Source organism: Sinocyclocheilus rhinocerous, unplaced genomic scaffold (genome assembly GCF_001515625.1).
Source record: "Sinocyclocheilus rhinocerous isolate Xijiao unplaced genomic scaffold, SAMN03320098_v1.1 scaffold1575, whole genome shotgun sequence".
NCBI lineage: Eukaryota > Metazoa > Chordata > Actinopteri > Cypriniformes > Cyprinidae > Sinocyclocheilus > Sinocyclocheilus rhinocerous.
The window spans coordinates 78,640-91,328 of NW_015626385.1; the positions used below are offsets into that span (position 1 = coordinate 78,640).

At 34.2% G+C, this 12,689-nt stretch overlaps 2 protein-coding genes across 3 annotated transcripts in view; both read left to right on the forward strand.

The window, feature by feature from the left end:
- Positions 1–4,236, forward strand: part of ttc21a (tetratricopeptide repeat domain 21A) — a 25,231-nt gene extending 20,995 nt beyond the window's left edge. The window contains exons 26-29 of the mRNA XM_016518816.1: positions 2,106–2,330; positions 3,676–3,796; positions 3,879–3,946; positions 4,031–4,236. Of these exons, the coding sequence (XP_016374302.1) occupies positions 2,106–2,330; positions 3,676–3,796; positions 3,879–3,946; positions 4,031–4,108 (492 nt within the window). The 3' untranslated portion in view covers positions 4,109–4,236. The remainder of the gene's footprint in view (positions 1–2,105; positions 2,331–3,675; positions 3,797–3,878; positions 3,947–4,030) is intronic.
- Positions 4,237–5,049: 813 nt separating this feature from the next.
- On the forward strand, positions 5,050–8,272 carry LOC107713441 (CCAAT/enhancer-binding protein epsilon-like). 2 transcript variants are annotated; one of them, XM_016518927.1, is made up of 4 exons: positions 5,050–5,220; positions 6,355–6,459; positions 6,563–6,823; positions 7,910–8,272. In XM_016518927.1, exons 3-4 carry the CDS (start codon positions 6,563–6,565, stop codon positions 8,216–8,218), a joined length of 570 nt encoding a protein of 189 aa, XP_016374413.1. In that variant the 5' UTR covers positions 5,050–5,220; positions 6,355–6,459; the 3' UTR covers positions 8,219–8,272. The 2 variants fall into 2 exon arrangements, with proteins under 2 accessions (XP_016374413.1, XP_016374422.1); XM_016518936.1 differs by lacking the exon at positions 5,050–5,220 and having other exon boundaries at positions 6,226–6,459; positions 7,922–8,272.
- Positions 8,273–12,689: the final 4,417 nt, after the last annotated feature.

The following is a 12,689-nucleotide window of genomic DNA, read 5'->3' on the forward strand; positions in this document are numbered from 1 at the left end:
TTATTCTTTTATATATTTTAATATGTACACGTCAGAATAAGCATGTTGTTTGAATTTTTACATAAATATTGTGTTACACTGAATGACAATGTAACATTATTTCAACCAAATTTTGACATTTTATTCTCCAAAAACGTATTTGAAACCTTAAAAGTAGACACTTTACTTACATTTAATGTACTTTCTATGGACATAAAATCACTTTTGTAAATTTCTTTTGATGCGGACATCTTAACGTCTTTGACCCATGCACTGCTTGACCTCAGGCACTCGTGCCAGCTGACTGACGCTCTGATGCACTTGAACAAGGCCAGAGGAGACGCGGACTGGGGAGAACCAGCGGTGGATCTGATGGACCGGATCTGCCTGAACCCTGACAGAGACGTCTTCGGAGGAGAGGTTTTACATAAAGGACAAAAGCACACGAGGTGAGAACAACTGACACAAAATCTGTGTTCAAATACTAAAATGATTTCATGCAGTTTGTCTGTGATTGTTTCTCCAGCAGTGAGTCCGAGAGTGAGACGAGAATAAGCACAGCTCACAACATACTCTCGATGTTTCGCCCGCGATCTAAATCTGAGCAGGACAAACTCGAGCTGCTCTCGAATCTGTGTCGAATCTCCAGCAAAGAGCCCAAAGAGGTGGAGAGAGCCGTGCTGGAGCTCACAGACATGCAGGCGAAGAACGTAAGACACGGTTTCATCGACACAGTCACGCATTTGACTTTTTGTCCGATTATTAATGGACTCTTTCATTTACTGTGTTATTTAGTCTTCAACCCTTGGAGACTGTAGTAATGTATTTTCTTCTACCCTTGAAAGTGTTTTTAGGAAGTTACTGGTTTTAAAACCATGATCTTTATGCATATTGTATTTAGGGATGAATTTGGTACAAATGTTGCAACACGGGATTTTCAAGGTTGCAAAATTTCACCACTGTTGTAATTATGTTTACAAGTACTGTAGATATGATAGGAGGCTAAAATGTCACACTCTTTATAGTAAAACTAAATGTGGACAAATAAATTATATAATAGTAATAATAACAATTACAAAAAAAAAGCTAAAATGTTAACTAAAATTAAAATGGAAACGGAAAATACAAAAAAAAAACTATAAAATATATATATATAAAATTAATATTGATTAACTGATGCTTGAAACATACTTTTAATGGTTTGTTATTAAACTGTTTCTATTATTCACCTTTTCAATAAAAATAAGGAAAAACTATGTGGAAATAAATATAAATAAATAAAAATAATTACAAAAACGCAGAAAAAAAAAAAAGCTAAACGTTAACTAAAATTTAAATGAAAATTATGACACAATAATACTGCCTTTAAAACCCTTTGAAAATACACATTTACTTGGTGCATATTTTATATATATATATATATATATATATTAGTTTTTTGGTAACACATACTTTTAATGGTTTGTTATTAAACTGTTTCGATTATTCACCTTTCCAATAAAAATAAGGAAAAACTGTGGAAATGAATAATAAAAAATAAAAAAAATTACAAAAACAGAAAACAAATGCTAAAACGTTAACTAAAATTTAAATGAAAATTATGACACAATAATACTGCCTCTAAAACCCTTTGAAAATACACATTTACTTGTGCATGTTTATAAATATATAACTTGTGTGTATATATACAGTATATATATATATATTAGTTTTTTGGTAACACTTTACAATAAGGTTCATTAGTTAACTACTTTAGTTAACATGAATTAAGAATGAACATCACTTCTACAGCATTTATTAATCTTAGTTAATGTTAATTTCAACATTACTAATGCATTAGAATCAAAAGTTGAGCTTGTTAACATTAGTTAATGCACTGTGAATTAGCATCAACTAACAGTGAACGAATGTATTTTCATTAATAAATACTGTAATGTATTGTTCATTGTTTGTTCATGTTAGTTAATACTTTAACTAACATTAACTCATGGAACCTTATTGTAAAGTGTTACCAGTTTTGTTGTTGCTGTTGTTGTACTTCTAATACATTTTGTGTTGTAAAGACAGAAATGTAACTCTAGCCTGACGTCAAGTGTTTATCAGTGAAGTGCTCTGTCTGTCTGCAGGTGATGCTGGAGGCGTCTTTGCTCATGATGGCTCAAGGTTTCGTTCAGCTGAAGCAGATTCCCAGAGCCAGAAACGTCCTCAAACGCCTCAGCAGGATAGAGTGGAGCGACACAAACGCGGATGACTTGGAGAGCGCCTGCCTGCTCTTGGCTGACATGTACATCAAGACGGGAAAATACACGCAAGTGGACAAACTGCTCGACAGCTGCATACGACACAATCAGGTCCGTTTCCGCTCACTTTAGATTTGCTGACATGTTTTACTTTTTTGTCTGAATCTTGAGAAAGCACACAAAATGCGTAGGTGAATTCAATTTAAAAGTTCCTCTTAATATTTGCAATTTCAGAAAACTTTTACTTGAGAAAACAGAACAATTATTTGTATGCCTTGTGCTTGAGAATACAAGCAAATATAATTATTCATAAATTGTAATTCTAGTAGTAAATATTAGTAATTATATATTTAAAGTTTATATGTGACCCTGGACCACAAAACCAGTCGTAAGGGTAAATTTTTCGAAATTGAGATTTGTACATCATCTGAAAGTTGAATAAATAAGCTTTCCGAGATACAACTATTTGAAAATCTGGAATCTGAGGGAGCAAAACAATTTTAGATCTTTACTTAATATCCTAATGATTTTTGGCATAAAAGAAAAAAGTATAATTTTGACACATACAATGTATTGTTGGCTATTGCTACAAATATACCCCAGCGACTTAACACTGCTTTTGTGCTGCAGGGTCACATATAACTAATTAGGGTGATAATTTAACCTTTTAATTGTCACCCGTCCCCTCAGAGGGGCACCTAAGTTTACTTCTCTATATTACAAATAAATCCTAATCTAATCATGACAAACTATATATCGTTGGATATTTTACAAATGATGTTTTTGTTACAAATGATGTAGGAAAAGTAATAGATTAATTTATGACAAGAGTGCACCTCAAAAATCTACGTCATAACAGGAGTTCTGACCTTTGTCACAAAAAAGTCTTTCTTCGTTACCTTTTTCCCTGTCACGCTTTAGAAATAAAATATATATTAATTGAAAATATAAAATCTCTAAATTCATCCTGTGAAAACCATTTTAAAATCGGACTTTGCATTACAATCAAAATCATATTACGAAATGTTTTCATTCATGCATTATAACAATTTAATTTTGCACTTTAACATCTATGTTCAAAAATGGGAGTGACAGTTAAAGGGTTAAATATCTAATATAATAAAATATAACTATATTTTTGATAAGTAGTAAACAGTAGTTAATTAGTTAATAATAATAAATATTTTCAATATTAAAGCATTTATTTATTTATTTTTCAATTTATTTATTTTTCCCCTAGAAATATTTTTTGTACATTTTGTATTTGAATGCGAGTTGTTTGAAGAACAAAGACACAGGAAAATAAAAATAATTAGAGGGTTATTTGTGAACATTTTGAGTTCTATGATGATGGATGACTGACGGCAGGACTAGTTTGAGTTGCTTTGCATTTTTCTCAACTTCAGGCTAAAATGACACATTTTATCTCTTTATTTTCCTCCTGCTGCTCCATCAGTCGTGTAGTAAGGCGTACGAGTATCGGGGTTTGATAATGGAGAGCGAGCAGAGACACAGCGATGCAGCGCTGCAGTATGAACTGGCCTGGAAACACAGCAGCAGAGCCCATCCTGCAGTCGGTGCGACTTTATCATCAAAACCATGGACATACTGTAAATATTCAGTTCCATCAGAAACGCTTGCATTTGAATCTCATTGCAGGGTTTCGTCTGGCCTTTAACTACCTGAAGTGCAAGAATTACACACTGGCCGTTGATGTGTGCCATCAGGTTTGTAAGAAGTGAAGGATGAGGCATTAGATGAAGTGAGTGATTGATCTCAGATCGGTCTCATCGACTGCTGTTTGGTTGTAGGTGCTGCAGCAGCGTCCAGATTACCCAGAAATCCAAGATGAGCTTCTGACCCGAGCTCAGCTCTCTCTCCGTCTGTGACCGTGTGTGTGATTTACAGCGACTGGGATCAAGATTTCCCTTCTAAAACACTTTCATTGAGAGATTTTAGTTAGAAAACTAAGTAACAGTATAGGGACCAATTCTCACTATAAACTAGTTGCTTATTAACAGGCTTATTATTAACATATTGGCTGTTTCTAAAGCACATATTCTGCATGAGCATATTCTACATCCCTAATCTTAGCCAATACCTGAACTTAACTACTACCTTACTAACTATTAATAAGCAGCAAATTAGGAGTTTGAGGCAAAAGCCGTTAATGGCTTGTTAATAGTGAGAATTTGACCTTAAAATAAAGTGTGACCGAAAACTAATATACAAATTAGAATATTTATTAGTTATGTTTATGTACTATAAAAAATGTGTAATTTAAGTGCTTCAGGCAATTTGTAATATCCAGTGCACTGATCTTATGTTACTAAAGATTAATGAAGCAGTTTCTCTGGTTTTAGGTCTAATTTTCACTTGTGTTTTTTGAACTGTAAATTATTTACTGGAGCATGTAATGAAACAAACAAAATCCCATCTGATATAGTCATACACATCTATCTATCTATCTATCTATCTATCTAAAACTGGATTGATGACTTTACTAAAAAAAACTTTACTGTATTACTTAAAATCTTTTTTTAGTCAACTGTACTAGAAAGCCCTTATTTTGCATTTATACCACTGACAAATAAAATGTGAGTTTCTGAAGATCTGAAACCGTGCATCACTTGTTCCAGTCCAAACCATGTTCCCCAGCGACCTCATTTATATCATTCATATGAACACAGAGCTACAGGTGAGTGTCTGTTTTTGTTTTGTCTTTGTCAAGGTTGTTGTTAATATTTAAGGGTGAATAATTTCATTTACGACAGCTCGAAAGGAAGGATGCTCTCCATTAGACTCATTTTTAGCAATGTTTTGTTATTAATGGCAAAAATTGACCCAGTCTATCTGAATGGTTTTTCTCCCTGTATACTTATCATAATTTCTGTGTCAGTTCCTCAGTCCTGCTGCAGGAGGCGCCAGTGAGTCTCCTCTGATTGGCCAATCAACCACGAGGCTTGAAGGGATTATGGGGAAACAATGTAACATTTGCCAGGTACTTCTGTAACAGTGTGGAGATTTGGAGACTTTTAGGTCACGACAGAATATTTACAAATTCTGCATTTCTGATTTGGTAAAATGTTTTACTTGAACTTTTTTGTTTGCCTTTTGAAAATGCAAACAAATTGTGAATGCAAATTTTTGTTTAGATTTTAGACACACATTTCTGCATAATTTAGCTCTGCAATATCTTTGTGTTCATTTATTATGCCTGAGAATAAAGTAATAGTTCGGTAACACTTTATTTTACAGTGTTCTTTTTACACGTTACATATAATTACTATAGTAATAACAATAAATTATACATAATTACATGCAACTAACCCTAAACCAAACCCTCATCTTAACACTAACACCATAGTAAGTACATGTAGTTGATTAATATTACTTAGTACTTAAATGTATAATTACACTGTAACAAGGACACCGAAAAAGTGTTACCAATAATTCTAGTTATGAATAGTAAATATTTGTAGTTACATATTTAAAATGTATATAACAATTTTTATAATAATAGTAAAAGAAAAAGATAAGTAAAGATGGTTTATAAATAATTTTAAATTAGAATATAAAAAATATAGTAGTAACTATTAGAAATATTTTTTATTTATTTTTTAAACATTATTTATTAGATTATAATAGCTACAAACAAATATTAGATATGAAGCAAGTTAATAATTAGTGTATATATAATATATATATGTGTGTATGTGTGTGTTTATATATGTGTGTGTGTGTGTGTGTATATATATATATATATATATATATATTATAAAAAATCTTTTGTAGTTATAAATATTACTAATTAGATATTTTAAAGTTAAACTCTTTTAATATTAAATACTTTGATATATTTTATTTCTGTTTCAATATTTGACAAATAAATAATTTTTGTATATGCATGCTGGAAATTATTTGAGGCACTGAAATAATTGTAATCATTTCAAGATCTAACGTAGAGAAACGTTTGGCCAACAAATATACATTAGGGTGTAAAGAATGTAGAAAGTGCTCATGAAACAGGGAAAATAAAAAGGAAAAAAAGAAGTCAATCTATGATGCAACATAAAAATAATTAGAGGGGAAGGAGGGATGGTTGTGACAGAGGAAGTGATGGTGTCATTGACAGGCGCTGAAGTACCTGTATCATAACGGATCCTGTGGAAGAACACATCAAGATTGTGCTTGAGAAGAGAGGAGAAGCTTCAGCGGCCCTGAGCAGAGTTTACAAGCCGTAAGTAAAGAAACGTCTCGTCTGATCTACTCCTGTCACTTCATGCCTTGATGTTTCTGTAGTTGGAATATGGAGTAGTTCAGAATTGTGTCTTCATCCACAGATGTCCATCTCCGACAGTCCTGCGTCCTCCATCTGTATGTTTGCTCTCCATCATCAGTCCTCCGGCTCTCCTGGCCCCCTGAACCCCGACTCCAGCACCATGAGCGCTCAGATGCCTCAGATGGACACGGGTCTGTACAGCCAGCCCATGGCCTTTCCCAAGACGCCAGACGGCCGGAGCATGGAGCAGATGATGGGCTTCGTGCCGTACTCCTCCTGTCTGACCCCCAGCAGCACTGAGCGAGCGCAGCAGAATCAGCAGGTAACACAGACGCTGTTTAAACCGCTTCCTGGAGAACTTTCTGCCATTGCGTACTGCCAATATTGTGGCTCTTAGGACAAATTGATGTCCCTGTAAGTCGCTTTGAATAATAACATCTGATAAATGTAAACGTAAAATGAAAGTCTTCATGACATTTAGCATTAAACACTGTTTTTTTTTTTTTTTGTCCAAATCTCTAAAATGCATACGCCTGTCTAAACTGAAACTTGTTTTGACATTTTTAATTTGTGCCTAATAATTTAAACATGTTTACTGATTATGTCTGAGATTACAAGTAAAATAATAATTATAGGGGTAAATAGTTAATTTTAGTAATTGTATGTTTAATGTTTGTATAATAACATTAAGTTAGATGTCAATAAATAAATAAATGTTTGTCTGAGTACAAGAAAAATTAATAGTAAATAGCTAAATAATGAGTTTTTTTAACATTTTATTTAACTGATTTCCATTTTTCCCCCCCAGATATATTATATATAATATAGTATTTTATTTTTGTGTCCAGGAAATTATCAAAGTCACTGATTACTCCAAGATTTATCATGGGAACGTGTTAGTGTTAGTTTCCCTCGCATTTTAGTTGTTTGGACGGCAAAGATGCATATAAATCTAATCTGATAAATGCATGACTGTAAATGTTAAAATGAAAGTCTTGAAACTTTTAAAATGAAATTCACCCTGGTAGAAAAAATGACACATTTCAGTTTTAGTTTCAGTTTTAGATGGTTGTTGTTGTTGTTATTAGTATTACATATTTTTTAAGAATGTCATAGTTTTTATTCTTTTTTTAGTTTTAGTTATTTTCAAGTTGAACTAAACAAAAATGAGATGTTGCTGAAATAAAATAAGTTTGCATTTTTTGTAATATATTTCAGTTAACATTTTATTTATCGTTTTAGTTTAGGAGCACTAGTTGTATGGATAGTTTGGTTTGTGTAATTTTTTAATGTATTACATTTCTTGGAAATCTCATGCTTTTTCTATTATAAATAATATAAATTTCTAGATTTTTACTGGACTTGTTTTTCTTGTCCTTTCTCGGTAACTCCACGAATCTTTGGGAAGGATTTTTCGCAGTTTCTTCTGCCGCCCCCGGCCTCCACCCTGCGGCCGATGGGACAGAAGCGCGGCCCGAGCAAAGACAGCGTGGAATACCGTCTGCGCAGAGAGCGCAACAACATCGCGGTGAGGAAGAGTCGCGATAAAGCCCGGCGGCGGATCCAGCTGACCCAGCAGAGGGCGCTGCAGCTCCAGGACGAGAACCACAGCCTGCAGCTGCACATCCAGCGCCTGTCGCACGAGGTGGATGCACTCAGACACTACCTGTCACAGTGCCACCTACAGGCCAAAGAGCAGGACACCACCGGAGACTGAAGGTTCTGTTGATCGTAGGGCTGCACGATTAATCAAAATTAAATCGCAAAGGCGAAAAATCAAGATTAGGCAGAAGCTGCGATTGTCATGCGTATCTTTCAGTGAAGCACGGTTCTGTGATCAGCAGTAAATCTCCCTCTGAAGGCCAGAGGGCGCTCCAAATTAAACTCCAAATACGCCTCGCAGAAGAAACCCAGGAAATCCCTATAGCGGTTGCTGAATAAACGGAACAATTAACTGCTTTCATTAATTCAACGTGACTAATAAACACACAACTACGACAATATATGGTTTATCTGAGTTCGTCTTATTATAATAAAATATATAATAATGCAATGCTAATCGACATAGCCGTTATCACTGCTTAGAATACTATGAAATATGTTGCGTGCCTTATTCTGTGTAAGAAGCCACATCATCTCAAGGATTTATTTAAAACACTCGACTGACGTTATGAAGTGAGTTTGGAGTAAAACATGTTATTAAATGTGGTATTTTTGAACGCGATCTTGCATAAGCTTGTCAGTGAACTACGGCTCTGTGTAGTAAATGCCGCTCCATCTGAAAGCACGTGCTGGAGATTTACTACTAATCACAGAACCGGCTTTACTGACGAGCTGCACATGAAAATCGCATTCGATTAATCGTGCAGCCCTAGTTGATCGTGATCGAATCATTTTGGATTGGCTTTGTGATTTTCATATAGTTTCAGTAGATGGGATGAGTAAATGTTAGGGATGTCACAATTCTCAATATAATATCGAATCATTCGGTACGACATCCACGGTTCAATACGCGTTTGTGATTTGCGGTTTTACGGTTTTGGGTTTAAATAATATCCGTGTGTTTAATTTCTCTCAGAATTGGCTTTGTGTGTGTGTGTGCCCGTGAGTTCACATGCTGAGATGAGGAAATGCTTCCCTGCTTTTAACGTGCATTTGAAAAAGCAACACATGCCGAGCATCTTCCCTTGTTAACGACATGCAATGATAAGCCTTTCTAAACCCATTTTCCAACAATAGAGAACATTATAACTTGTTTTTACTTTACACGCTTCCTGTTGTGATCTGGTGTGGCTTCTTGTCACAGAATGAGGCAGAAAATATAGGCCCATTCTGTATTGTAATAAAGGCTATGTCGATTAGAAATGGTTTACAAATATACTTAATCATTATGAAAATACCAGAGATGGCTTGAAGAACACCGATAAACCATATATTGTCACAGGGGAGTGTTTATTGTCCTTACATTTCATCATTTAACGTTATATCTTTTTATTCAGCCTTTATCCATATTAGGGATTTCCTGGAACGTCATCAGTGTTACTTCTGTAATGCATATGTGGATTTTTTGTGCACGAGGGCACCCTCTGGCGTCCAGTATGAATTAAACACACTTTACATGTGTTTATAGTGCTCAATAATGGCCAATCCATCCTATAGGTAAAAATCTGAAAAAATATTACCTCTCTCAAAAGAAATGTTAAGCAGATATATAATAATCCACACATTTTCCAGTGTACAGAAGTTTACAGGAGTTTTTTTTGTTGTTGTTGTTAATTTGTTTCAAACAACACTCTGATGTGCCAAGCCATCAGAACCGAACCGAAAACCGTGGTTAAAAACCGAGGTACGTATTGAACTGTGGACTACTGTAACTGTATTGTTGCATCCCTAGTAAATATCATTTCTCAAAGTGAACATGGGAAATAATCCACTGATGAGCATGGAAGCCTGTTTCCACCACTGAATATAAATATGGAAATGGTAATTGCAACAATTTATCTCGCAATTCTGACTTTTTTTTTTTCTCCAGAATTGCAAGATTATATTCAATTCTGAGTTTATATCTTGCAATTCTTACTACATGTTTTTCCAGGAATGTGAGTTTATATACACACTTCTGACTTTTGTTCCCTCAGAATTGCAAGTTTATATCTCAATTGTGAGTTTATATCTTGCAATTCTGGACTTTTTTCTCAGAATTGTGAGAAAAGTCTGAATTGTGAGAGAAAAATGTGCAATTTACTTTTTTTGGTTTCAGAAATAATCTTGTGTAAATGACTAGTTGGAGCCATATAAATCCTGTAATTTGAGATGATAAACTGCTCAAGTCATTCAGAAAAAAAAGCAAAACAAACTCTTTAGGCATTGTAGTTTGAGGTTTTCTGTTTTGATTTAAATAAACGGTTACATTTTTTGACTCATGGTAATTTTTGTGCTTTCCAGTAATTTTTTGGAAGTCAATTTTTATAGACAAACTAAAGAAAAAATGTCTGTATATCTATTTAAAACGTTCACTGTATGACTTCTCAGGAGAATGCATCTGATCATCTGAAGCAACAAAAATGAATGAATTACACACAAATACTGTATATCAAAAATATTAGAAAGAAATTAATGCATTTTATAAAATGACAGCAACGTATAAAACACATTGCCCCAAAAAATGTTTATGTATTTGTAATTTTATATAATTTAATTAATTTCTTTGAGCAAATTATATTTTTATATTTATATTATTTTATACACAGTATTTTCTTGCTTCAGATATTCATTTCTGTTGTTTCACTTTTAACATTTTGCTGAGAAGCCATATGAAATTATATTTTAGTCAAAATTTTAAACTTTAATTGTTTTTCTAACATTTATGTTAAACAAATGTCTTGTCTAGACATCACAGCTGAACAGTTTCACTTAAAATCTACCTTCAGTTTACATTTGAATTTTACTTTAAAGCACATCATTCAGAAATAATGACAGATTGGATCTGGTCTTTTAAACCAACATACAAAACCACTGCTAGATAAAATGGATTTGTGCAATTAAACTTTTGAACCTTTGACCCAAGATCTTCCAGTTACTGAAATACAGACCCTGTGACAACTAACCCCGAGTGATAACTAGCACTTATATGTGATTTCAAAACTAAAAGTGTGATTTTTATTTATTTTTTTCTCTCTCTCTGTTTATACAAACTGTCCAAGGAAATATCCAAATAAATGACTTTATGCAGCCTTCAAGTCATACTAAATCAAACAATCGTGGTGATTTACCTCCACTGAAATGGTTAATGTGATTATTCGGATTGATTGTGAATTGCACAACACGATAGCAGAATGTAATCTTTCCTCTCTTCAAACGGACGCGATGACTCGGGCGTTTGCGTGGAAGAGCTCAGGCCGAGCGGCAGTGGGACGGGTGAGATTTCAACACCATTGTGGGACAGTGATAGTGATAGCATCATTGCACAGAGCCGTTCGGTCTTCCTGTGGCTTCCACTGCAGGCAGAGGACATGGCTTTATCTCGCCTGCTGGCTTGGCACTGAGTTATCTAGTTAAGGCTGCAGATGACTGCGGCTGATAACACTGAACCTGTGCTACACGTCCACTAGAGCAAACCCTGACGTTCATTCATTCGCACAACTGTTGATGTTTGTGTGTTGTAACTGGATTCTGGGGCAATCTGCGGTCCCAGACCTGAAATCTGGCCACAGGGTTAGGAAAGAGTGTGTTTCAACTGAGGCTCTGTTACTCAACACAGCGCAAGAGAACAGGCAGAGATCCAAACTCTCAACACCTGATCGCTGACCTAAACCATGATCATATGTAATATCAAAAAGAGTTGTAAAGTTTACCTTTACAACATAATAGTGTGGCATCAGATGGTAAACTCTCATAGAATAGCAAAGTACTATCCTGATACATGTAAGTAAATAAATCAACTGTAGGCTCAATTATTTTTTTTAAAACATGCATCACTTTTCATAATGTAATATATAACATTTTTTATACATGGGGACATTCAAGACATACAGTTGCAAAGGTTACACTTACAAAATATAATGGTAGTACCAGAATAGCATGATATATGATGATATAAAACAGTGTGACGTGCTATACTTCATCTAAAAGTATTTAACAGCATTTTGCATAATTCGTGCGTGTATGTGCCGTTTTATGAGCTTGTATTAATTAAGACATTGAATATTTGCGCTTCATAAAATTAAATAATTTATGAATTCTTGTGTGTACAGTATTATATTACTATATATATTTAAACAATACCCAGATGGCCTATTATGATTCAGCATGTGCAGTGGCATCCAGAGCACACTGTGAGATACTGTATCCCACAATGCAATGCCCTTGATTTGACTTTACACCGAGTTGAACAAATTTGACACAAAACTGGATTTGTACAGGAGTTCGTGGTTGTATACTCCACTTTTTTCACAAACGTTGTAGGTCATCCATGCATTTCATCATGCATACAGAAAATTCATGTACTATGCAGATTTCATACTGCATACATCTATACTTTACTCTCTTAATGTACTATTTTTAATAGTAAGCAATGTATAGTGTATAGTCTGTACTGTATACAATATACAGTGATACTGTTGTACTGCACTATACCAGTGGTTTTATATATATATATATATATATATATTTGTATATATATATTTGTT

Bases quoted from the DNA above. Each gene is read 5' to 3' on its own strand.
- LOC107713441 (XM_016518927.1), top strand. From the start codon at position 6,563: ATGTCCATCTCCGACAGTCCTGCGTCCTCCATCTGTATGTTTGCTCTC. The intron at 6,824-7,909 runs GTAACACAGACG...ATCTTTGGGAAG, and splicing joins GAGCGCAGCAGAATCAGCAG to GATTTTTCGCAGTTTCTTCT.